Below are 27,255 nucleotides of genomic sequence, written 5' to 3'. Positions count from 1 at the left end.
GTCCTTTGTTGGATGAATAGTTTTGCAAATATTTTCTCCCACTCAACATGTTGTCTCTGTACTCTGATTATTTCCTTTGCTGTGCAGAAGATTTTTAATATAGTTCCCTTTGTCTATTTTTGTTTTAGTTGTGTTTTTGAGGTCTTAGCCATAAAATCTTTGCTCAGACCAATGTCCTGAAGTGTTCTGCACTAAGTTTTCTTCCAGTAGTATCATGATTCAAGGTCTTATATTTAAATCTTTAATCTGTCTTAACTTTTGTATATGGTGAGAGATACAGGTCTAGTTTTATTCTTTTGCTTATGGATATCTAATTTTCCCAGCATCATTTATTGAAGAGGGTGTCCTTTCCTCGTTGCATGTTCTTGGCACCTTTGTTGAAAATCAGCTGGCTGTAAATATGTGGCTTTATTTCTGGGTTCTATTTTCTTTTCCTTTGGTCTGTGGGTCTATTTTTATACCAATACCATGTTGTTTTGGTTACTATGGCCTTGTGATATATTTTGAAGTCAGGTTATGTGATGCCTACAGCTTTGTTCTTTTTGCTTAGGATTGCTTTGACTTTTAGCTCTTTCATGGTTCTGTACAAATTTTAGGGTTTTTTCTACTTCTGTGAAAAAATTACATTGGTATTTTGATAGCAATTGCATTGAATCTGTAGATTGCTTTGGACAGTATGGTCATTTTAATATTAATTTTTCCAATCCATAAGCATGGATGTCTTTCCATTTGTGTCCTCTTCAGTTTCTTTCATCAGTGTTTTACAGTTTTCCTTGCAGAGATCTTTCACTTCCTTGATTAAATTTATTCCTAAGTATCTTTTTTTATTTTTGGTAGCTATTGTAAATCAGATTACCTTCTTGATTTCTTTTTCAGCTATTTTATTATAGGCGTATAGAAACTCTGATTTTTGTATGTTAACTTTATATCCTGCCACTGTGCTGAATATGCTTACCAGCCTTAAGAGTTCTAGTGGAGTCTTTTTGGTTTTTCTAAGTATCAGATCATGTCATCTGCAAAAAGGGACAATTTGACTTTCTCTTTTCCAATTTGGATGCCTTTTATTTCTTTCTCTTGCCTGATTTCTCTGGCTAGAACTTCCAGTACTATGCTGAATAGGAGTGGTGAAAGTGGGCATCCTTGTCATGTTCCAGTTCTCAGAAGACGGACTTTCAGCTTTTCCCCATTCAACATGATGTTAGCTTTGGGTTTATTATTTATAGCCTTTACTATCTTCTTTCTATGCAGTTTTCTGAGTGTTTTTTTTTTTTTTATCATGAAGCGATGTTGAATTTTATCAAATGCTTTTTCTGTGTTTATTGAGATGACCATACGATTTTTGCTCTTCATTCTGTTGATGTGATGTATCGCATTAACTGAATGGTGTATGTTAAACCATCCTTGCATTTCTGGTACAAATGCTACATGATAATAATTTTTTGAGACAGAGTTTCGCTCTTGTAGCCCAGGCGGAAGCACAGGAGTGCGATCTCAGCTCACTGCAACCTCTGCTTCCTGGGTTCAAGCAATTCTCCTGCCTCAGCCTCCCGAATAGCTAGGATTACAGGCATGTGCCACCATGCCTGGCTAATTTTGTATTTTTAGAGATGGGGTTTCACCATGTTGGCCAGGCTGGTCTCAAGCTCCTGACCTCAGGTGATCTGCCCACCTTGGCCTCTCAAAGTGCTGGAATTACAGGCATGAGCCACCATGCCCAGCCAAGGATTATTGATATGTGAGGTTTTGTTATCATTATACTGTTGTTTTCTGGTTGTTTTATATATTTTTTTGTTCCTTTTTGTTTGGCATTGTACTCTGGTAGTTTTCTGTAGTGGTAGCATTTGGGTCTTTTCCTCATCTGTGTGTTTGATTTGCCAGTGAGTTTTATACTTCTGTGTGTTTTACATAGTGTTAAATGTCGTGCTTTCACTTCCATGTTTAGGACTCCTGTGAGCATTTCTTGTAGGGCCAGTCTAGTGGTGATAAATTCTCTCAGCTTTTGCTTGTCTTGGAAGTACTTTATTTCTCCATTTATGAAGGATAATTTTGCTAGACATAGTATCCTTGGATTACTTTTTTTCCCCTTCAGCCCTGTCAATATATCATCTCATTTTCTCCTGATCTGTAAGGTTTCTGCTGAAATCCACTGTTAGTCTGATGGGGCTTCCTTTATAGTTGCTTAGACACATTTCTCTTGCTGTCCTTAGAATTATCTGACTTTAGGGAGTTTGACTATAATGTGCCATAGAGAAGACCTTTTTGCACTGTATCCGTTTAGGGGCTATCAGGGCCTCCTATATCTAGATGTCTAAATCTCTTGTGAGATTTGGGAAGTTTTCACCTATTAATATGATTTCATTAAATAGGTTTTCTCACTCTTTTTCTCTTAACCCTCTGGGATCCCAATAATTTAGATATGTAGTTGCTTTACTGTGTCCCATATATCACAAAAGCTTTGCTCATTTTTCTTTATTCTTTATTTCTGTGTTATGTTAAAAGACCTGTGTTCCAGCTCTAAGACTCTTTTTTTCTGCTTGATCTAATATATTGTTGAAGCTTTCAATTGTATTCTGTACTTTGTTTCATGAAGTCTTCTGTTCCAGAATTTGCTTTATGACATATATCTCTTTGATAAAATTATCATTCATTTCCCAAATTGTTTTTCTTCTTCACATTCTCTTACATCTCATTGAGCTTCCTTACACTCAATAATTTGAATTCTTTTTCTGGGATTTTGTGAGTTTATTTTTTATTGGAATCTATTGCAGGAAATTTATTGTGTTCCTTTGGAGGTGTCATATTTCCTTGCTTTTTCATGTTTGTGTCCTTATGTTGATATCTGCACATCTGGTCTAACAGTTGCTTCTTCTAATTTTTTGCATTTGCATTTGTAGGGGAGGACTTTTTCCTAGATGTATCTATGGTGTCGGTTGGGTAGGACACTTTGGCTTTGATTCTTGGTATGTGCAATAGTGTAGTCTCTGTATGATTTCTTTGGCTATAAATAGCATCAGTGGTTTCTGTGATTTCCTCAGTGGCTCAGTAGTTATTAGTGGAAGCTATGGTAAAATTTTGTTAAGGACTGGAATGCCAGGTGGGCCATTCTCCAGGCACCAGTGGTAGCAGCAGTGGGCTGAGCATGCCTGTCTTTGGACCTCAGAGGAGCATACAATGGCACCAGTGTTAGTGGGTCCAAGCAGGCTGATTCTTGGGCTTTCGGGTGGCTTACTCAGATGTCAGTAGTGGCAGCAGTTCCCAGGCATGTGAGCAGGTTCTCAGGCCCCTGGGCAGCTGGCGTGGCATGGGAGATGGCAGTGACAGTGTTGAAATAACCCTCTGGGTCGCAAGTGATATGTGCTTGTGTTGGCAGTGGCTACAACAGGCCGAGCGGCCCATTCTCCAGGCCCATAAGTGGTACATACAGGTAGTAGTGGCCAAGTGGGTAAGCCCCAACCTCAGGCACCCAAGAGGAGTATTCAAAAGTGCCAATGGTGGTGGACTAGGCTGGACAATCCCCCAGCCCCTAGACTGTGTGCTCCAGCCAGGGAGGTGGTGGTGTAAAGCCAGGCTGGGCAGTCTCATCCTCAGGCTCCCTATGATGTGTGCAGGTGCCAACCAAGGTGGACAGGGACAGGGCAATCCCTAGGCCACCTTCAGAATGCTTGGATAGGGAGTGGCAGTGCTGTACTACTGCCTTCCATTGGGGAGCACAGGGTTGCTGGCCAGTGGGGAATGCATGTGCCACTCACACCTCACTCAGCTCCAGTGGCACTGGTGCCTCAGCCCCTGCTATGGTAGCTGGCACCATGGCTGTACCTCAGCCACAACAGCAGAAGCACATGCCTTGTAGTGCTTCAGCCCCAGCTGCAGTAACTCTGTCACTTATGCCTCAGCTCTGGGGAAAACAGTCTGCAGTTCTCTTACACCTCAGCCTTGGCACCCAGGGACTCCAGGACAGTGTACAGTCTTTTGGGGGCTGGGCTTTAAATGGCCTCTTGCTATAGCCGTTTTGTTCTCAGGAAGTGTGGGGGACCCAGTGCGAGCTCCCTTCTGGAGCAGTGCCACTGAACAATCTCCTGGCACTTCCTTATGTTAAGTTTCAGGGACGGCAAGGGCTGAGGAGCTCTCCCGTGGCTAGAACTGCAGAATCCTTTCATGGTGGAAATGTGGACCACTGAGGGTCTCTCACTTACCTTTTCCTCATGCTGGGGGGTCTCTCTCAGTTCCCAGCCAATCCCGGCTGAACAAGCTGCCTTGCTTCTTTTTCCTTCCTTAGTTTCCTGTCTCTTTTCTGTGAATTCCAGTGTTCTGTCTTGGATTATCTATTCAAAGTGTGATTATCTACTCTCTATTTTTGTTCTTAATGGAAGAGGCGAGTACAAAGTGCCTCTAGTCAGCCATTTTGGTTGGGTCTTCCTGGATTTTCTTATTTCTGTAAAAATGCAACTATGCTTTTGATAGATTTTACATTGACTCTGTAGTTTGCTTTGGGTCGCATCTACATCTTAATAATATCAATCCATGAACATGGGATATCTTTCTATTTATTTAGGTTATCTTTAATGTTTTTCAGCAACATTTTGTAGTTTTCAAGATACAATTCTTTTGCCTCCTTGGTTAAATTTATTCCCAAGCACTTTTTCTTTTTGATGCCATTGTAAATGATACCATTTAAAAATTTTTTTTTTCAGATTGTTCATTGCAAGTGTACAAAAAAACAATTTTTTTTAGACAGATAGGGTTCTATGTTGCCCAGGCTGGCCTCCTTGAATTTCTGCCTCAGCCTCCCAAGTAGTGGGACTACAGTTGTGTCACTGTGCCCAGCTAAATACAATTTTTTGTGTGTTTTTATATCCTGCAGCTTTGCCAAGTTCATTTATTAGCTCTTAACTATTTTTGTGTGTGTGTGTGGACTCAAGTTTTTTGTTTTTTTGAGGAGTCTCACTCTGTCACCAGGCTGGAGTGCAGTGGCACGATCTTGGCTCACTGCAAGCTCTGCCTGACAGGCTCAAGTGATTCTCCTGCCTCAGCCCTAACCCTGAGATTAAAGGTGCATACCACCATGCCCAGCTAATTTTGTATTTTTAGTAGAGACGGGGTTTCATCATGTTGGCCAGGGTGGTCTCGATCTCTTGACCTTGTGATCTACCTGCCTTGGCCTCCCAAAGTGCTGGGATTACAGGCATGAGGTACCACGCCCGGCCTCAAGTTTCTATGTATATGATCATATCATCTGTGAACAGAGATAATTTTACTTCTTCCTTTCGAACTTGGATCCTTTTTTTTTTTTTTTTTTTGGCCTAACTGCTCTGGCTAGAACTTCCAATACTGTTTTGAATAGATGTGGCAAAAGTAGGCATCTTTATTTTATTCCTGATCTTAGGGGAAAAGTTTTCGGTCTTTCACCATTGTTAAGTATGATGTTAATTGTGGGCTTTTCATATATGGTCTTTATCATATTGTTATATTCCCAGTTATTGAGTGTTTACTGTCATGAAAGCAAGTTGACTTGTCAGACGCTCTTTCTGCTTGAATTAGGATGATGTGTTTTATTCTCTTTATTCTTTTAATGTGGTGTATTACATTGATATTCATGTGCCAGGCAATCCTTGCATTGCAGGGATAGATCCCTCTTGGTCATGAGGTATAATCCTTTTAGTATGCTGCTGAATTTGACTTGCTATTTTGTTGGGGATTTTTGTATCTATATTCATAAGGGATATCAGTCTGTAGATGTCTTTTCTTGTAGTGCCCTTGTCTTGCTTTGGTGTCAGGGTAATGGTGACCTCATGAGTTAAGAAGTGTTTACTCCTCTTCAATTTTTTTGGAGGAGTTTGAGGAGAACTGGTGTGTTAATTCTTCTTTCAAGATTTGGAAGAATTCACCAGGGGTCCTAGACTTTTCACTGTTGGAATGTTTCTGATAACAATCTTCTTACCGGCTATTGATATATTTTGGTTTTCTATTTATTTGTCAGTTGATTTTGGGAGAGTGTGGGTTTCTAGGAATTTCATCTAGGTTACCCAATTTATTGGCACATAACTGTTAATAGTAGTCTCTTATCTTATATTCATGTGAAAATATCTTATATTCATGTGAAAATGTAACATCCCCTCTTTCCTTTCTGATGTTAGTAATTTAAGTCTTCTCTTTCATTCTTATTTAAAGGTTTGTCAATTTTGTTTTTTCAAGAACCAACTTTTGGTTTCATTGATTCTCTATCTCTGCTCTAACCTTTATTTCCTTCCTTCTGGTAACTTTGAGTTTTGTTTGCTCTTTTCTAGTTCTTTAAAGTGTACATTGAGTTTACTGATTTGAGATCTTAAAAAAAGTTTTTTTAAGACATGGGGTCTCACTCTGTCACCCAGGTTGGAATGCAGTGGTGCAAGTGTAGCTCACTATAACCTCAAACTCCTGGTAAACAATCCTCCACCCCAGACACCTGAGTAGCTGGCACTACAGGAACATGCCACCACACCTGGCTAATTTTTTACTTTTTTGTAGATACAGGATCTCACTTTGTTACCCAGGCAGGTCTCAAACTCCTGGCCTCAAGTGATCCTCCCACCTTGGCCTCCCAAAGCACTGGGATTATAGGTGCAAGCCACCATGCCCGAGTGAGTTTTATTTTTTGAGATGGAGTTTCGCTCTTGTTGCCCAGGCTGGAGTGCAATGGTGCAGTCTCAGTTCACTGCAACCTCCGCCTCCTGGGTTCAAATGATTCTCCTGCCTCAGCCTCCCAAGTAGCTGGGATTACAGGTGCCTGCCACCATGTCCAGCTAATTTCTGTATTTTTAGTAGAGACAGGGTTTCACTATGTTGGCCAGGCTGGTCTCGAACTCCTGACCTCAGATGATCCACCCACCTTAGCCTCCCAAAGTGCTGGGATTATAGGCATGAGCCACTGCGCCCACCATGAGTTCTCTTTCAATGTATGTATTTACAGCTACAGATTTACCTCTTAGGATTGCTTTCACTATGTCTCATAAGTTCTGGTATGTTGTGTTTTCATTTGTCTCAAGTTATTTTTTAATTTTCCTTATGATTTCTTCTTTGACCCATTCGTTTTTAAATAGTGTGTTAATTTCCACATATTTGTGTATTTCCAGTTTTCTATTTTCAATGTCTAGTTTCATTCCATTGTAACTGGAAATGTACTCTGTATAATTTCAGTTTTTAAAAATTTATTAACACTTGTTTCATGGCTTAACATATGGTTTATCCTGGAGAGTATTCCATGTGAATTTGAGAAGACTGTGTATTCTGCTGTTGTTGGGTGGTATTCTGTTTACATCTATTTGGTCTAATTTGCTTAGAGTGTTGTTGAAATCCTCTGTTTCCTAATTGATCTTCTGTCTGGTTTCTATATCCATTATTGGACATGGAGTATTAAAGTCTCCAACTATTTTTGTGTCTTTCTCCCTTTAATTTTGTCATTTCTGTTTCATATGTTTTGGAGCTCTGTTAGGGGTGTGTGTGTGTGTATATGTATCTTTTATCAATATAATATCCATATTTGTCTCTTGTAACCTTTCTTGATTTAAAATTTATTTTGTGTGCCTTTTTCAAAAGAGGACACTGGAGGTGAAGAAGGAAGCTCTTGACTCTCCTAAAGCTCATCCCAAAGTGAAGGCTTTGAAGGCCAAGAAGGCAGTGCTGAAAGGCATCCACACAGCCACCAAAGGAAAAAAAAAAAAATCCACACATCACCCACCTTCCTGTGGCCCAAGACATTATGACTCCAAAGGCAGCCTCAGTATCCTCAGAAGAGCACTACCAGGAGAAATAAGCTTGACCACTATGCCATCATCAAGTTCCCACTGACCAGTGACCACTGAGTCTGACATGAATTAGACAAAAGACAACAATACACCTGTGTTCACTGTGGATGTTAAAAGCCAAAAAGCACCAGATCAAACAGGCTGTGAAGCGGCTCTATGACACTGATGTGGTCAAAGTCAACACATTGATCAGGGCTGATGGAGAGAAGAAGGCGTATGTTCAACTGGCTCCTGATTACAATGCTTTTGATGTTGCCAACAAAACTGGGATCATCTCAGCTGAGTCTGGCTGGCTAATTCTAAATTATATATACATAACATACGTATGTTATATATATTATATATATTTAAAATATATATATTATATATAATTGTATATATTTAAAATATATATATAATATTTTTTTCTCCAGAAAAAAATAGATTATTTTGTCTGGTGATAATATAGCCACCTCAGCTGTCATATGGTTACTATTTTCTAGGTGTATCTTTTTCTATCCTTTTACTTTCAACCTCCTTGTGTCCTTATATCTAACATGAGTCTCTTAAGACAGCATATAAACACTATTTTTTTAACTCCAATCTTCCAATCTTTGTTTTTAATAGAAGAGCTTAATCCCTTTACATTTAATGTGATTACTGATCAAGGATTTACTTCTGCCATTTGGCTATTTGTTTTTAATATGTCTTATATGTTTTTGATTCCTCAATTCCATTACTACCTCCTTTTGTATTTATTTGATTGTTCACAATGTACTGTTTTGATTCTGTTTTGTTTGCAATGCACTAATTTGTTAGTTTTATTATTTACACAGATTACATCTTACTACATTCTACACCCATTAATATATAATTTTTTAATGAATTTGTCTTTTAAATTATAAAGCACAAAGAGAAAAAGTTATAAACCAAAAGTACAATAGTACTGGCTCTTATATTTACCTCTGAAGTTATCTTAACTAGTGTTTTTTTTTTTTTTTTTTAGTCAGAGTCTTGCTCTGCCACCCAGGCTGGAGTACAGTGGTGTGATCTTGGCTCACTGCAAGCTCTGCCTCCCAGGTTCAAGCGATTCTCCTGCCTCAGCCTCCCGAGTAGCTGGGATTAGCACCACCAGGCCCAGCTAATTTTTGTATTTTTTGTAGAGACGGGGTTTCACCATGTTGGCCAGGCTGGTCTCAAACTCCTGACCTCATGATCCACCCGCCTCGGCCTCCCAAAGTGCTGGGATTACAGGTGTGAGCCATGGTGCCTGGCCTATTTTTTTCTTAGCTTCAAGTTTCTGTTCAGTATCCTTTCATTTCAGCCTGAAGGACTCCCTTTAGCATTCCTGGTAGGGCATGTCTACTAGTAATGATCTCCTTCAATTTTATATGGAAATGTCTGGATTTCTCTTTCATGTTTGAAGAACAGTTTTGCCATATATAGAAACCTTGGTTTAGAAGTTTGTTTGTTTTTTTTTCTTTCACTACTTTAGATATGTCATCTCGCTGCCTTTGGGCTTCCAAGATTTTTGATGAGGAATTGGCTGTTAATCTTGTCGAAAATTCTATGTGACGAGTTGCTTCTCTCTTGCTGCTTTCAAAATCCTGTCTTTAGGTTTTGACAATTCTAATATATCTTGGTGTGGATCTGAGTTCATCCTGCTTGGATTCTATTGAGCTTTTTGGATGTGTAGATTGATGTCTTTCATCAGATTTGGGAAATTTTCTATCATTATTTCTTTAAATATTCTTTCTGTCCCTTTTCTTTTTCTGGGATTCCTATATGAGTATGAATATACTAATGAATATAATAACTATATGAATATATGAGTACATTAGTGTGCTTGATGATGTCTCACAGCTCTCTCAGGTTTTTTTTCCTATATATTTTTTTTCTTTCTGCTCCTTTGGATAATTTCAATTATTTTCTCTTCAAATCCACTGTTCTCTTCTTTTGCATGCCCAAATCTTTGTTGAATCCCTCTAGTATGTTTTCCATTTCAGAGATTATACTTTTAAGCTCTAGAATTTGTTTGGTTCCTTTTTATAATTTCTATCTTTTTATTGATATTCTCATTTTGTTCATGCATGGTTCTCCTGATTTCCTTTAGTTCTTTGTCCATGGTTTCCTTTAGCCCGTTGAACATACTTAAGATAGTTGATTGAATATCTTTGGGTAATAATTCCAATGTCTGGACTTCCTCAAGGATGGTGTCTGTCAATTTTTTTCCTATGAATGGATCATGTTTTTCTATTTCTTTTTATGTTTTGTAATTTTTTGTTGAGAACTGGACATTATGAATATTACATTGTGGTAACTGAGAATCTAATTCTGTCATGCCTCAGAGATTGCTGATTTTTGCTTATTGAGGGCTGGAGCCAACTATTTGTGACTTTTCCAACTATTTTTGTGAAGTGTGTATTCTTTGCGGTATGGGGTCAGTGAAGTTTCTGTTGTGATATCTCTGTGGTTAACCAGTGACCTAAGATTTCCTTAAATATCTGGCTTGCCAAAAGGAGGAATAAAGAAAAAAAATAGGTACTGTCTCTTTAAATCCCCTTGTGGCTAGAAAGCTCCGTCTGCCCAAGGGCGTTGAGACAATGATCAGCCTCTGCACTGGCCCCCTCAGTGATTAAATGCAGTAATCAGAAATCAAAAAACTTTTCTTTTTTTTTTTTTTTTTGCAATGGAGCCTCACTCTGTTGCCCAGGCTGGGACACAGTGGTGTCATCTTGGCTCACTGCAACTTCTGCCTCCCAGGTTCAAGTGATTCTCCTGCCTCGGCCTCCCAAATAGCTGGGATTACAGGCACTCACCACCATGCCTGGCTAATTTTTGTATTTTTAATAGAGACAAGGTTTTACCGTGTTGGCCAGGCTGGTCTCAAACTCCTGACCTCAAGTGATCCACCCACCTCAGCCTCCCAAAGTGCTGGGATTACAGGTGTGAGCCACCACCACACCTGGCCACAAAAACTTGACTTCTGGAGGACAAAGTTGTCATTGCCCACCCTGGCACCGACAGTCTGCACCAGGAACATTTTCCACAGTTGCCTGCTGCAGAGCTTGGGGATGCTGCTATGTGAAACAAACAAAAAAAACATCAAAATTTATAAGCCTCTCCATCAAGCTCTTCCCTGGATGTTACAAGTGTTCAACTAGACTTCTGAGTCCCAAAACAGTTGCTTGAGACAATTACTGCCAGCTCAATTGTTTTGGTGGAGGAAAAGATTCCTGGTGCTGCTACTGCCATCTTCCATAACATCATTCTCCATGTCAGCTTTTGTAATAAACTTGTTCAAACATCCTCATCTCTCTTGAGCATGACACCCTGGCCTACTGGTATATCACAAGAAGCATAGAGCTGGGTATAACATAAGGACCAACTTACAAACTTGGACAAAGACTTGTAGGAAAGACTACCTGCTCTGCATTATAAAAAGGTCAAACCAGCCATAAAAACCTGTTGTTCTGACTCCAGGGTGTGCCATCAGCTACTTTATAAAGCAGGCTGTGAGCTGTGGGCCCCAAAGGAGGGGAGTGTTTTGTTGTTGCCCTATTGAAAACATGGCTGCAGTTGGAGGAGGCCATAAGGGAGCCAGTGGCCCTGTGTACTCCTACCCTAACTGCTGACCAGTGGCTTTGGGCTCCACCAGGTGTTTGCGCTCACTGTGGGCTTTGTGGAACTAGATTTTACCTTAGTATGTGAACATGAGAAGAACAGGTTTTCTGCAAATGCTAAACAGATGGATGACATGGTACTCCCCGCCCCCACCCCACCAAATTATGGGCCAAAAAGGAAGTCTCTTTTTCCTTAACTCAGTAAAGAAACAATAGCATAACTATGTTTCAAACTGTTGTGTTCAAATGAATTTAAAATATTCAGAGAAAGAAAAAGAATTTTGTCCTTTTTAAGACATCCTAAGTAGAAAGCAACTGGGGTGGAGGAGCTGGGATTTGCCAGGCCAAAATAAACAAACAACAATGATTGGCTATTTTATGGAAAAAATGGAACACCATCCAGGAAATTCTGTGGGATTTCTGAGGGATAGGGCACTATGGTTGGCCCTGGGGATGAGGTGCCAAACACAAGGCCCCACACTGAGACAGCTCATGCCAAAGTCACCAGGGAACCATCACATTGCCCAACACCACAAACACTGTCTTCTGTACCCCCTCCCACCATTGCCAACTCAGCTAGCAATGCTGCCATTTTGGAACCCCCAATCCCTTCAGCTTCTACAACACTCCGCCCTCCTGGCTCTCACCTGAGCTTCTGGCTGCCCTCTGATGGGGTCTCTAATGAGAACACAAATGTCAAAGGGTAAGGAGGGAAGGGAGAGGCTGGGAACTCAGTGACCAGGAACCTAGAAAATCAACATGTAATAACATGACTTGTCTGTGGTTTCAAAACTATGTCTTAAATAAAAATAATCTTCTATAATATATTTTGCTTTTGAGTATGATCCAGAGAAACTGAGGAACAAAATTCAAGCTTTTGATTCCATGTATGTCAAAGAAGGAAGGTGATTTTCCATTATACTAAACATTTCTTCTACATCAGGCATAACCAGAGAAACACAAGACTTTCATCATCAGAAAAAAGCACATTATGTATCTAAGGACAATTAAAGGCTCTCTTTCCTTTTCATCAATTTGAGCTGAATTTCAACTCATGTCCTATTGCTGTCTCCTACCCAGTGGCTGTGGATCTGCCCGACTCAGAGGATGTTTTGACCTGTTCTCCTATTGCTAAGAAATGGCTAGAAAAGCTTGCACCCCTTTAGGGTCACCATGTTCCTTCCGCTGCACAGGTTTTTAAAAACACATGAAACAAAAAACAGCTCTCAACCATTTATCATATTATGTTCCTGTGGCTTCTGCTGCTAGTTGTCCTCTGAAGCAGCCAGGCAGTTAATGCTGCTGCCAGGCAGCCTTATAGACAGCAGATGCCCCTGTGCAGTAAATTCAGTGCCCAACCATAAGTGCCTCCTCCCCTTACCCACACAGGATAGCCATGGCCCCTGTGGACTCCTTACCGAGCTGACGTCCAGCCTGGGGACTCGATGTGTCAAAGGGCTCTGAGCTGGCCTCAGGGACACTGGGCTCCCACGACTCGCTGTTCTCAGACACCTCTGAATAGGTGTCACCCATCCCTTTGTGAACTGCTGTGAGCTCACCAGTACCAGGGCCCTGGTCCTCACTGCCTGTGTCTGCCACGGCTCTGGTCTCCTCCCCCATTTTCTCAGCAAACCACTGCTTGACCTGCTGGGAGCTCATCTGGGTCTTGTCACAGAGGTTCTGCAGGTCCTCTTCGTACAGCATCTTGTGTGTCATGTAATAGTCCTGCAGGAGCTCCCGGTTGCCAGGGGCAATGACCAGTAGCCCTGGTGGGAAGTTGCCTCGCTTATAGTCTTCGTACCATTTGAGTTGGCCGTTCTTCAGTGCGTACCTGCTATCTCCAAACCAGCGCACCACCTCTGGCCGTGGCAGACCCGTCTGGGCCATGATGGAGTCATAGTCCTGGTTGCTTGGCCACTGTGTCTGGACAAAGAGCTGCCGCAGCAAGTGCCGCTGCTGGGCAGTCTTTTTGCAGCTCACTTTGCCTGGGAGCTGCTCTGCCAGTTTGTTTGACCCATCGTCCTCAGGGTCACAGGCACCCAGCCCTGGAATCTCGTTCCTGCCATTGGCTTCAGTGACCCGCAGGTTCTTCAGGTTGATTTTAATGGGGCTGACTTTGCGCTCTACCAAGATATGGCTGCTGGGCATTTCCAGAGAGCCATTTTCACCAGAGACCCTTAACTCACTGGCCAAATCCTCTTCTCCACCTTCATCCTCAGCAGCCTCCTCTTCCTCCTGAGAGGCATTCTCCTCAGCCTTCTTGGTCTCCTCAGCATTCACTTTTTTGCGTCTCTCTGAAAACCAGCTATCAATTTCTCTTCGGGTCATTTTGGTTTCACTTCTCAGGCGGTCCAGTTCCTCATCAAGAGGAAGAGGGTTTTGTGCAAAACTGCTCTCCAGGGCTCTGAGCTGCTCAGGGGCTCTCTCCTTGTATTTGGTTGGTGTGAAGTCAGGAGTCTGGTGCCAAGATTGTCGTTTGGCAGAAGGGTGGGTTGCTAGTGTGGCTGTTGTCGGGATGCAGGTTACCTCAGGGACCTTGGACGATGGGGAGAAGGACACCTCTGGCACTGAGTCAATGATGATGGAGCTGTGATCTCCAGGCATCATCGCTCTGGAGCCCTTCAAGTTCCGGCAGTGGTATCTACGATCACTGAACCATTTCCGCACCTCTCTGGTACTGAGGCCGGTCACTTTGGTGAGATGTTCAACTTCGCTCTGCCCTGGGAACTGGTTCCGACAGAAGCTCCCTTTCAGAGCTGACAGCTGTTCATGAGATTTCTTATTTTTGTAGATGCTAGCATCAAGGAAGGCTTGGGAGGTTATGCTGGGGCAGGCCGTGAGGAGCGACTGGGCCGCATTGACCACCTTCACAGCTGACGTTGTATTTGAACACACAGTGTTAATGGGTGCCACACCTGGCTGCTTGGGGACAGATGTGACCGTGAGGGGGAGAGAGGAACTTGTTGCTTGCAACCCATTGGCCATCAATGGCTGAGTGACCAGAAGTCCCCCTCCTGTACCCTCTGGCTGCCCCACAACGTGACCTGGGAGAGCGGCCTGGATGAGATGCTGGACATTGCCAGCACTGGCGACAAGTGGGGTATTTAGAACCGTAATTGTGGGCTGAGGCACAGACTGGATGACTGTATTGAACATCTTTTTCCGGGCATCCTCAATCTCCTCAGGGGACCAGCTGATCCCCTGCTTCAGCCTTTGGGCTGTGAACCAGATCTTGAGCTGTTCTTCTGGATACTTGGTCACCACAGTCAAATAGCAGAGCTCAGCTTTGGTGGGGTAGGGGAACTTGTGGAAGGAGTTCTTCAGGAAGCTGTTAGAGTCCATGGCTGCATTGTACGTTGGAATGCTGCTCAGGGGGATCATCACTTTGGGAAGGGCCTTGGCCGTGGGCAGTGGCTGGTGGGCATGGTGTTGGGCATGCACTGGCGGCTGCTGCTGGAGGGAGAGGAACTGTGCTATGCCAGCTGGCAAAACTGGCACTGTTCCTATCAGGGGTCCGTTGGCAGCATGGGGGTTTTTTGCAGAGCTGGCAGATGCCTGGCTGACTGGAACTGCCCCATTGATGAAGGAATGGTCCCCCTCTCTCACCTCCATTTCTCCGGTTGACAGCTTTGGTAAGGCCTCACCCACAGGCTGGCTAGGGACATTCTCCTTGAGTGTATGAATTTTTTTGGCTTCAGCTTTGCCTTTCATTATCTTCATGATTGGAGTTTTGGTAATGATGATTTCTGCCTGTCCATCGGCCCCTTCAGCACTGGGCTCACCCACTAGGTCAGGAGTGCTGGTGCTCTCAGGGATGCTCTGCTCCACAACCACATGATTGTCTGGCTTGGCCACGTTCCACACAAAGCTGGCTTCCCCGGAGTGACATGTGGCATTGTGCAAGGAAAGCCCCTCAGGGGTTTTTGCCAGAAAACTGCACCCACTGCATACAAAAGTTGGGTCTTTATTAAAGTCTGTGTGCTCTGAGTTCATATGTCCCACAAATTGGGTCATGTCATGGGATCTGAAATCGCAGTATTTACAGGAATATAAATAGCCATCTAAAGTGCTCCGATGCCCATTGGCCAGTGCAGAGCCATCAGTACTGCTGGGGTTCTGCGCTGCCTCACTGCTGGCAGCAGATGCTTCTGGGGGCAGATCCTGCTGGGGTCCTTCAGGCAAGGTCTCAGCGGGCTGGGCCTCCATGCTGGCATCTTGCAACACCACCGTCTTCACTGGGATCATACATGGTGTGGTGGATTTCCTCTTGCTGGCCATGGTGACAATCACTGGGTGATCAGCAGTTGAGAGCTTGTCCCATAAGGGGCCTCACAATACAAGTTCCAGCTTCTCGATGAGGGCCAAAGAAACAGTTTCTAAGTGCAGCTTTTTCAGTTGTTTGCAGAAAGCAGGTTTTCCCTATTCAATCTAAGGAAAGGGAGAAAAAAATGATTAAGTTCTCTTAAGTGCTTTCTGTATATTTCTCGGATAACCAGACACATTCCACTGCTTGCCTTCTACCATCTAGGTCTTTTCACAGTAAGTTCAATCAGCAACTTGGATGTGAAGTCTAAGTTAGGAATCCCCTAATGACAAACACTGGACCCTGAAGAATGACCTGGGGATGGTCCAATACCAACTGATAGACTTAAGCAACGTATTTTTGTTTCTTCCCCACCACCCCCTACATATCATTGCATTAAGTAATTCAGATTAAAAAACAAAACGCCCTCTTTTTGGGCCTCCAAATTAATTCTGACCATGTCAGAGTGAGAACAAAAGATCCTAGTGTAATTCTTGTTTACATTTTGTACCAACACGGGGTTTTATTTTCATAGCCTTCCCACATATGAGAACAAGATGACGCCTCTGTCTCTCCCAAGCCAGGCCCAGGGACCAAGTTAGCTGCAGTGTGTGAGCGAAAGGGGTGGGGTGGGCGGGGGTGGCTGGGAAGACTGGCTGCTGTAAGAGCCAGGCCTCTGTAGCCTTTCCTTGCCTGCCACACTTATTCCAGGCCACAGAAAAGCAATCACCTTACAGTTACCGGCTGTTATGTACCCCGGACCACTGTTACTGAGACGAAACCAAAGGTCAGAGGGTCAGGGAATCCACAGAACCAGTTTGTGGCCCAGCAAGCTATACATTCTCTGTGTACGACCACTCAAAATGTGGTCTCACCTTGAGATCTGAGAACAGTCGGACTGCCTCCCCAAGTGGGTCCCTGACCCCCGAGTAGCCTAACTGGGAGGCACCTCCCAGTAGGGGCCAACTGACACCTCATACAGCTGGGTGCCCCTCTGAGATGAAGCTTCCAGAGGGAAGATCAGACAGCAACATCTGCCGTTCTGCAGTATTTGCTGTTCTGCAGCCTCCACTGCTGATACCCAGGCAAACAGGGTCTGGAGTGGACCTCCAGAAAACTCCAACAGACCTGCAGCTGAGGGTCCTGACTGTTAGAAGGAAAACTAACAAACAGAAAGGACATCCACACCAAAACCCCATCTGGACGCCACCATCATCAAAGACCAAAGGTAGATAAAACCACAAAGATGGGGAGAAACCAGAGCAGAAAAGCTGAAAATTCTAAAAATCAGAGTGCCTCTTCTCCTCCAAAGGAACGCAGCTCCTCGCCTGCAACGGAATAAAGCTGGATGGAGAATGGCTTTGACGAGTTGAGAGAAGAGGGCTTCAGACGATCAGTAATAACAAACTTCTCTGAGCTAAAGGAGGATGCTCAAACCCATCACAAAGAAGCTAAAAACCTTGAAAAAAGATTAGATGAATGGCTAACTAGAATGAACAGTGTAGAGAAGACCTTAAATGACCTGATGGAGCTGAAAACCATGGCATGAGAACTACGTGACACATGCACAAGCTTCAATAGCTGATTTGATCAAGTGGAAGAAAGGGTATCAGTGACGGAAGATCAAATGAATGAAATGAAGCGAGAAGTTTAGAGAGAAAAGAGAAAAAAGAAACGAACAAAGCCTCCAAAAAAATATGGGACTGTGTGAAAAGACCAAATCTACGTCTGACTGGTGTACCTGAAAATGACAGGGAGAATGGAACCAAGTTGGAAAACACTCTTCAGGATATTATCCAGGAGAACTTCCCCAACCTAGTGAGGCAGGCCAACATTCAAATTAAGAAAATACAGAGAACACCACAAAGATACTCCTCGAGTATCTCCAACTCCAAGACACATAATTGTCAGATTCACCAAAGTTGAAATGAAGGAAAAAATGTTAATGGGAGCCAGAGAGAAAGGTCGGGTTACCCACAAAGGGAAGCCCATCAGAATAACAGCGGATCTCTCGGCAGAAACTCTACAAGCCAGAAGAGAAGTGGGGGCCAATATTCAACATTCTTAAAGAAAAGAATTTTCAACCCAGAATTTTACATCCAGCCAAACTAAGCTTCATAAGTGAAGGAGAAATAAAATCCTTTACAGACAAATGCTGAGAGATTTTGTCACCACCAGGCCTGCCTTACAAGAGCTCCTGAAGGAAGCACTAAACATGGAAAGGAACAACTGGTACTAGCCACTGCAAAAACATGCCAAATTGTAAGGACCATCAATGCTAGAAAGAAACTGCATCAACTAACAAGCAAAATAACCAGCTAACATCATAATGACAGGATCAAATTCACACATAACAATATTAACCTTAAATGTGAATGGGCTAAAAGCACCAAGCAGACCTAATAGACATCTATAGAATTCTCCACCCCAAATCAACAGAATATACATTCTTCTCAGCACCACATCACGCTTATTCCTAAACTGACCACACAGTTGGAAGTAAAGCACTCCTCAGCAAATGTAAAAGAACAAAAATTATAATAAACTGTCTCTCAGACCACAGTGCAATCAAACTAGAACTCAGGATTAAGAAACTCACTCAAAACCGCTCAACTACATGGAAACTGAACAACCTGCTCCTGAATGACTATTGGGTACATAACGAAATGAAGGCAAAAATAAAGATGTTCTTTGAAACCAACGAGAACAAAGACACAACATACCAGAATCTCTGGGACACATTCAAAGCAGTGTGTAGAGGGAAATTTATAGCACTAAATGCCCACAAGAGAAAGCAGGAAAGATCTAAAATTCACACCCTAACATCACAATTAAAAGAACTAGAAAAGCAAGAGCAAACACATTCAAAAGCTAGCAGAAGGCAAGAAATAACTAAGATCAGAGCAGAACTGAAGGAGATAGAGACACAAAAAACCCTTCAAAAAATCAATGAATCCAGGAGCTGGTTTTTTGAAAACATCAAAATTGATAGACCACTAGCAAGACTAATAAAGAAGAAAAGAGAGAAGAATCAAATAGATGCAATAAAAAACAATAAAGGGGGTATCACCACCGATCCCACAGAAATACAAACTACCATCAGAGAATACTATAAACACCTCTATGCAAATAAACTAGAAAATCTAGAAGAAATGGATAAATTTCTGGACACATACACCCTCCCAAGACTAAACCAGGAAGAAGTTGAATCTCTGAATACACAAATAACAGGTTCTGAAATTGAGGCAATAATCAATAGCCTACCAACCAAAAAAAGTCCAGGACCAGATGGATCCACAGCCGAATTCTACCACAGTACAAACAGGAGCTGGTACTATTCCTTCTGAAACGATTCCAATTGATAGAAAAAGAGGGAATCCTCCCTAACTCATTTTATGAGGCCAACATTGTCCTGATACCAAAGCCTGGCAGAGACACAACAAAAAAAGAGAATTTTAGACCAATATCCCTGATGAACACTGATGCAAAAATCCTCAATAAAATACTGGCAAACCGAATCCAGCAGCACATCAAAAAGCTTATCCACCACGACCAAGTTGGCTTCAGCCCTGGGATGCAAGGCTGGTTCAACATATGCAAATCAATAAACGTAATCCATCATATAAACAGAACCAAAGACAAAAACCACATGATTATCTCAATAGATGCAGAAAAGGCCTTTGACAAAATTCAACAGCCCTTAATGTTAAAAACTCTCAATAAACTAAGTACTGATGGGACGTATTTCAAAATAATAATAGCTATTTATGACAAACCCACAGCCAATATCATACTGAATGGGCAAAAACTGGAAGCATTCCCTTTGAAAACTGGCACAAGACAGGAGTGCCCTCTCTCACCACTCCTATTCAACACAGTGTTGGAAGTTCTGGCCAGGGCAATCAGGCAAGAGAAAGAAATAAAGAGTATTCAATTAGGAAAAGAGGAAGTCAAATTGTCCCTGTTTGCAGATGACATGATTGTATATTTAGAAAACCCCATCATCTCAGCCCAAAATCTCCTTAAGCTGATAAGCAACTTCAGCAAAGTTTCAGGATATAAAATCAATGTGCAAAAATCACAAGCATTCCAATACACCAATAACAGACAAACAGAGAGCCAAATCATGAGTGAACTCTCATTCACAATTGCTTCAAAGAGAACAAAATACCTAGGAATCCAACTTACAAGGGACGTGAAGGACCTCTTCAAGGAGAACTACAAACCACTGCTCAATGAAATAAGAGGACACAAACAAATGGAAGAACATTCCATGCTCATGGATAGGAAGAATCAATATCATGAAAATGGCCATACTGCCCAAGGTAATTTATAGATTCAATGCCATCCCCATCAAGCTACCAATGACTTTCTTCACAGATTGGAAAAAACTACTTTAAAGGTCATATGGAACCAAAAAAGAGCCCGCATTGCCAAGACTATCCTAAGCCAAAAGAACAAAGTTGGAGGCATCATGCTACTTGACTTCAAACTATACTATACTACAAGGCTACAGTAACCAAAACAGCATGGTACTAGTACCAAAACAGAGATATAGACCAATGGAACAGAACAGAGCCCTCAGAAATAATACCACACATCTACAACCATCTGATCTTTGACAAACCTGACAAAAACAAGAAATGGGGAAAGGATTCCTTATTTAATAAATGGTGCTGGGAAAACTGGCCAGCCATATGTAGAAAGCTGAAACTGGATCCCTTCCTTACACCTTATACAAAAATTAATTCAAGATGGATTAAAGACTTAAATGTTAGACCTAAAACCATAAAAACCCTAGAAGAAAACCTAGGCAATACCATTCAGGACATAGGCATGGGCAAGGACTTCATGTCTAAAACACCAAAAGCAATGGCAACAAAAGCCAAAATTGACAAATGGGATCTAATTAAACTAAAGAGCTTCTGCACATCAAAAGAAACCACCATCAGAGTGAACAGGCAACCTACAGAATGAGAGAAAATTTTTGCAATCTACCCATTTCACAAAGGGCTAATATCTAGAATCTACAAAGAACTTAAATTTACAAGAAAAAAATCAAACAACCCCATCAACAAGGGTGCAAAGGATATGAACAGACACTTCTCAAAAGAAGACATTTATGTAGCCAAAAGACACATGAAAAAATGCTCATCATCACTGGCCATCAGAGAAATGCAAATCAAAACCACAGAGATACCATCTCACACCAGTTAGAATGGTCATCATTAAAAAGTCAGGAAACAACAGGTGCTGGAGAGGATGTGGAGAAATAGGAACACTTTTACACTGTTGGTGGGACTGTAAACTAGTTCAACCATTGTGGAAGACAGTGTGGCCATTCCTCAAGGATCTAGAACTAGAAATACCATTTGACCCAGCCATCCCATTACTGGGCATATACCCAAAGGATTATAAAACACGCTGCTATAAAGACACATGCACACGTATGTTTATTGCAGCACTATTCACAATAGCAAAGACTTGGAACCAACCCAAATGTCCAACAATGACAGACTGGATTAAGAAAATGTGGCACATATACACCATGGAATACTATGCAGCCATAAAAAATGATGAGTTCATGTCCTTTGTAGGGACATGGATGAAGCTAGAAACCATCATTCTGAGCAAACTATCAGAAGGACAGAAAACCAAACACCGCATGTTCTCACTCACAGGTGGGAATTGAACAATGAGAATACTTGGACACAGGGTGGGGAACATCACACAACGGGGCCTGTCGTGGGGTGGGGAGAGGGATAGCATTAGGAGATATACCTAATGTAAATGACAAGTTAACAGGTGCAGCACACCAACATGGCACATGTATACCTATGTAACAAACCTGCATGTTGTGCACATGTACCCTAGAACTTAAAGTATAATAAAAAAAAGAATTGTAAGTAATCTTCACATATGCTTTTAAGTATTTTTTAAAAAGAAAGGAAAGAAGAAAGAAGAGGAAACCAGAAACAAATAATCATTACACTATCCAGACATTACATAACATCTTTTACCTGTGAATTTAGATGTATTGAACTTTTAATAAAACAGATTGACTTCACACTTTTAAAATGGTAAGAAAGAAAACAGCTAAGGCAGAAAACTAACCTGAAAACAAAACCAATGGTTTTATATATAAAAGACCTAAATTAAAGAGTTGATACCTCAAAAAGAAATAATAATAATAATAATTGTTTCACAGGATGCCATGAGAAAAGGGCTTCTGTGAGCCCTATTACTAATATATAATGATAATCACCATTATTACTTTTCATTTTAGCAAATTATGATGCTCTAATTATAATTTGACTAAACAATAGTAATTCTAATACTAAAATCAAGTTATCAGTATTTGGATTTGATACAAAGATGTAAAGAAAATTAAAATATCTCTATTCAACACGGCTATTTTATGATGAAAATAATTTTTAAAAATTTGAAGGTGAGGGTAAACATAAACCCACTCTAACAACTTGTCACCCCTTCCCCCACCAATTTGAAATATCATGCACACATTTTTTACTTAATTTTTAATTATAAAGATAAAATGTAATTTAAATAAAATTTAATAAGTCTATAACTTTGTATACCTTCTCATTTAGTACAGATATTTTATACATATTTATCACAATGAGCACACATTTGTGCTTTTTTCACCAAACATTACGTTATAAACATTTCTGTTACACAAACTTCATAAGTATAACATTTAATAGCTACCTAATAATGTACCACAATGGATTTGACTTATCCACCCCTGCTGTTGAAAAGCATGCCAATCTCATGGGTGTTGGTGAAACGAACATCTCTGGGCATACAGAATGTTTTTCTTCTATCAAATTATTTCCTGAGGTTAAGTGAACAGGAATGGGCTTACCATCTCAAAGAGCATCAACATTTCTAAGCTCCTTTGTATATATCATTGGCAAACATTTTAAATCAAGTGCTTTATGATCCCAAATCAGGGAAACTAAAAATAATACAGTTATGGACCCAGTGAGCAAATCAGATTTTCAGACAAGTTATGGAAGACATCAAGTAGAATATCTGAAAGCATAAATGACGAAAGAAAAAACAGATAAATTGGATGTCATCAAAATTAAAAACTTGCGTTCTTCAAAGGTCACCATCAAGAAAGTGAAAAGACAGACAATCCACAGAAAGAAAAGATTTGCAAATCGTGTATCTGGTAAAGTATATCCAGATTATATAAATAACTCTTACAACTCAACCATAGAAAGATAATTTTTAAATGGGTAAAGGATTTGAATAGAGGTTTCTCCAAAGAAGATATACAAATGGCCAGTCAAGCACATAAAAAAGTGCTCAACATCATTAGTTATTAGGAAAACACAAATCAAAACCACAATGAGATACCACTTCACACCCACCAAGATGGCTGTAATTATAGCGACAGATAACAAGTATAGGTGAGGATGCAGAAAAACTGGAGCCCTCATGTATTGCTGATGAAAATGTAAAATGGTGTAGCTACTTTGGAAAACTGTTTGGCAAACAAAATGTTAAATATAGAGTTGCCATAAGATCCAGCAATTTGACCAGGCGCAGTGGCTCACGCCTGTAATCCTAGCACTTTGGGAGGCCAAGGCGGGTGGATCACCTGAGGCCAGGAGTTCAAGATCAGCCTGACCAACACAGAGAAACCCCGTCTCTACTAAAAATGCTAAATTAGTCAGGCATGGTGGTGCATGCCTGTAATCCCAGCTACTCAGGAGGCTGTGGCAGGAGAATTGCTTGAACCTGGGAGGCGGAGGTTGCAGTGAGCCAAGATAGTGCCATTGCACTCCAGCCGGGACAACAAGAGCTAAACTCTGTCTCAAAAAAAAAAAAAAAAAAAACCAGCAATTTAATTCCTAAGTATATACACAGTATAAATAAAAACATGTCCACCCCAAAATATGTACACAAATGTTCATAGCAGCATTATTCAAATGATAGCCAAAAGGTGGAAACAACCCAAATGTCTATCAGCTGGTGAATGGGTAAGTAAAATATGATATATCCATACGATGGATTCTTCAGCCATAAAAAGGAATGAAGTTCTGATGCATGCTGCAACATGGATGATCCTGATGCTAAGTGAAAGAAGTCAGACACAAAATGTCACATACTGTATGATTCCCATTTATATGAAATATCCAGAAGAGGCAAGTCCATAGAGGCAGATAGTAGATTAGTGGTTGCCAGGGACTGAGAGTAGGGAAGAAGGGGGAGTGGCTACTAATGAGTCACTGGGCGATGAAAATGTTCTGAAATCAGATAGTGGGGATGGCTGCACAACTCTGAATATGATAAAAACCTCAAGAAGGACATCAAAACCAAGAAAGGTAGAGGACAATAAATTATAGCACTCAGTTCTATAGAAGAGGGTCAGCATTTACATTTCTAAGGTTTCAATATAGGTGACACAGTTCTGTGCTACTTCCTGACTCACCTTGGTAATATTTACTGCGACCCTAGAGAAGCTGAATGGCAGTGCCTGTGAACATCAGGTTTGCCAGAGGAGAGGGAAGAGAGATGCAGACCTACCATCTGGAAGGAGCACCAACTCAAAGGAAAAAGAGCATGAGCACACCAGAAGGCCAGGCAGCAGAACTCAGGAGAAGCTAACTGCAGAGCCCTAGCGACACAACCAAGCACCCCAGGCACAGGGCCAGAACTGCTATTTGTAATGGGAACTGGGTTTCACTGAGGAAAAGGCATATAGTGTTCCTGGTATTTTACTTACTAAGGCTGAGAAGTGGACAACATGAAGATGGATTTGATTTTTGGCAACAGTCCCAATGTCATTCAAAATTAAGTCTTGGCCAGGCACAGCAGCTCACGTCTGTAATCCCAGCACTTTGGGAAGCCAAGGTAGGAGGCTCATTTGAGGCCAGGAGTTCGCGATTAGCCTGGGCAACACAGGGAGACCCCATCTCTACAAAAAAATTGTAAAAAATTAGTCAGGAACAATGGTGTGCGCCTGTAGTCTCAGCTACTCACGAGGCTGAGGTGGGAGGATCAGCTGAGCCCAAAAGTTTGGAGTTACAGTAAGCAAGGATCCTGCCACTGCACTCCAGCCTGGATGACAGAGCACCACCTTGTCTCTTAAAAAAAGAAAAATTAAAGTCTCAAATTAGCCCTAAATTATCATTCAAATAAATGACTAAGGAGGGTACCACTGCTAACCATGTTCTGGGTAGGTGGACCATTGACTACAGGCAATTACAAAAAAGCAGTAGTGGCAGCAGTGGCAGCCACAGCCAGTGTTTACTGAGTGTTTCATATTGTCAGAAGTGCTTTTATACACATCCCCTCATTTCACTCATAATAAACCCAAGAAAAGGCACTATAATCATTCTCATTTTACAGACAAGAAGGACAAGGCTCAGAAAAGTGCAGTGACTGCCTGAAGCGCACACAACTAGGAGACGACAGAAGCTGAATAAGAACCCAAGCAGTCTCGCTCCAGAGCCTGCAACTTCAACCACTCCACACAGTGAGCTCTCTGAGAAACCTCCAGATTGTTGCAATAAGGGCTACAGACCTCTTGAAGTAATATTTTCCCCCAGCATTTATTAAGAAAAAGTTCAAACAAACGGCAAAGTTGAAAGAGATTGACAGTGAACACCCATATCCCCACCACCTGGATGCTTACTAAGGTGGCTGTTTTTAGCAACATTACCCATTTAGGTAAGCTTAGGTTTATTTGTTATGTATTTTTAAAGGGGTTAAAAGTGGTGCTTAAACGGCAAAGTTCTAATTATCTAGAAAATCATTCATCCAAAAGACACTCATGGAGCATGTCTGATAAATGAGGCACTACCATGTGGAAACATGCTATTGTCTAAGTCAAGCCCTAGTGAAGTGAGCTGATAGAAATGTAAGGTGCGGCCAAAAGAGATTCAGAAGGAAAGGCCAGGTGACGTTTGCATTTTGTCATTCTTTGTACAATCCTTTACATGCCCCATCTTGAAACCTTCTGCCTTGTAAATGGATCTTTTAAATGGGGCCAGGGCAGTGGCTCACACCTGTAATCCCAGCACTTGGGAGGCCGAAACGAGTGGATAACTTGAGGTCAGGAGTTCGAGACCAGCCTGGCCAACAACATGGTGAAACCCCGTCTCTACTAAAAACACAAAAAATTAGCTGGGTGTGGTGATGTGTGGCTATAATTCCAGCTATTGGGAAGCTGAGGCAGGAGAATCACTTGAACCCAGGAGGCAGAGATTGCAGTGAGCCAAGATCGCGCCACTGCACTCCAGCCTAGGCGACAGAGTAAGGCTCCGTCTCAAAAAATAAATAAAAATAAAAATAAATAAATGGGAAAACAAAAACAAAAGTGCATAACTTTTTTTAAAAATCTGTCTTTGGGAATTGGTAATTGCTCAATTCACCAAATTAGCAAAGCTATAGTTAATAGCCACTATATTTCAGCACTGTAGTATACATATGTGAGTTTTTTAGATAAAAATCTTAAAGTGTTTAAATTATAGACTGAATTAGGAACTTTAAAAAATTCTGAGGAATGAATTGGAAGAATAGTAAGAATTCAATGAAGGGAATTCAAATATTTAGAAAGTAACTCTTGACGGACTCTTTCCAAGTGTTATGATAGTCAGCATGCAGCCCTCATGAACATATCACCCAGGATTTATCATTAAAAACGGAAATAGGCCAGGCGCAGTGGCTTATGCCTGTAATCCCAGCACTTTGGGAGGCTGAGGAGGGTGGATCACGAGGTCAGGAGATCGAGACCATCCTGGCTAACACGGTGAAACCCCGTCTCTACTAAAAATACAAAAAATTAGCCAGGCATGGTGGCAAGCGCCTGTAGTCCCAGCTACTCGGGAGGCTGAGGCAGGAGAATGGCGTGAACCCAGGAGGCGGAGCTTGCAGTGTGCAGAGATCGCGCCACTGCACTCCAGCCTGGGCGACAGAGCGAGACTGTCAAAAAAAAAAAAAAAAAAGGAAAAAATGGTAGAAGCTGACAGAATTACAGAAACATAACTATAGTGGGAGATTTTAAGATAATACTCTAAAGATCAAGTGGACAAAGAAAAAAGATGTAAAGAATGTGACTACTATGAGGTTGATCTGACAGATACGAATACAGTCTTGAGTATTCTATAGTAATTGACTTCACATTCTACACCATGAAACACATTTAAAAGTTAGTCGTGGTGTACAACAGACCATAAATAAACCTCAACCCATTCCAAAATAAAAATTCATAGGTAGCATTCCACTATTTATTGCTAGCAACAAAGACTGACTTTAAAATTTATCCTTTTTACTTTGTTTCAAATTATGCTCTAAGGGAAATTTCTCTCTCTCAGAAAGAAAGAAAAGTGAAAATCCTTCCTATTCACCCCCAGAGATAAACCATTGTTAACAGTGCAGTATATATGATTTCAGGTATGTTTCCTAGGCATAGCTTACTATAATTAATTCTTTTTAAAAAATTTCCAAAAATGGAATTGTATTTTTACATCCTATTTTGACCCTCAGTTTTCGTCTCACAATTATTTAATTTCAATATCTTTCCATGTCACCATCT

General features: G+C 41.4%; 1 protein-coding gene across 26 annotated transcripts in view; it reads right to left on the bottom strand.

Moving 5' to 3' along the window:
* The window catches only part of ZHX3 (zinc fingers and homeoboxes 3), a 145,026-nt gene that overhangs the window by 10,307 nt on the left and 107,464 nt on the right, over positions 1-27,255 (bottom strand). For 16 of the 26 annotated variants that reach the window (XM_055265860.2, XM_055265869.2, XM_055265862.2 and 13 more), the window contains 2 exons: positions 12,802-15,811; positions 12,031-12,129 (listed from right to left, as the gene is read on the bottom strand). In XM_055265860.2, the coding sequence (XP_055121835.2) occupies positions 12,080-12,129; positions 12,802-15,661 (2,910 nt within the window). In that variant the 5' untranslated portion in view covers positions 15,662-15,811 and the 3' untranslated portion in view covers positions 12,031-12,079. The remainder of the gene's footprint in view (positions 1-12,030; positions 12,130-12,801; positions 15,812-27,255) is intronic. The other 10 variants (XM_055265881.2, XM_055265880.2, XM_055265879.2 and 7 more) reach the window with 2 other exon arrangements.

This window comes from Symphalangus syndactylus, chromosome 24 (assembly GCF_028878055.3).
Source record: "Symphalangus syndactylus isolate Jambi chromosome 24, NHGRI_mSymSyn1-v2.1_pri, whole genome shotgun sequence".
In the NCBI taxonomy this organism is placed as follows: domain Eukaryota; kingdom Metazoa; phylum Chordata; class Mammalia; order Primates; family Hylobatidae; genus Symphalangus; species Symphalangus syndactylus.
This window is presented reverse-complemented; position numbering and strand designations above follow the sequence as displayed.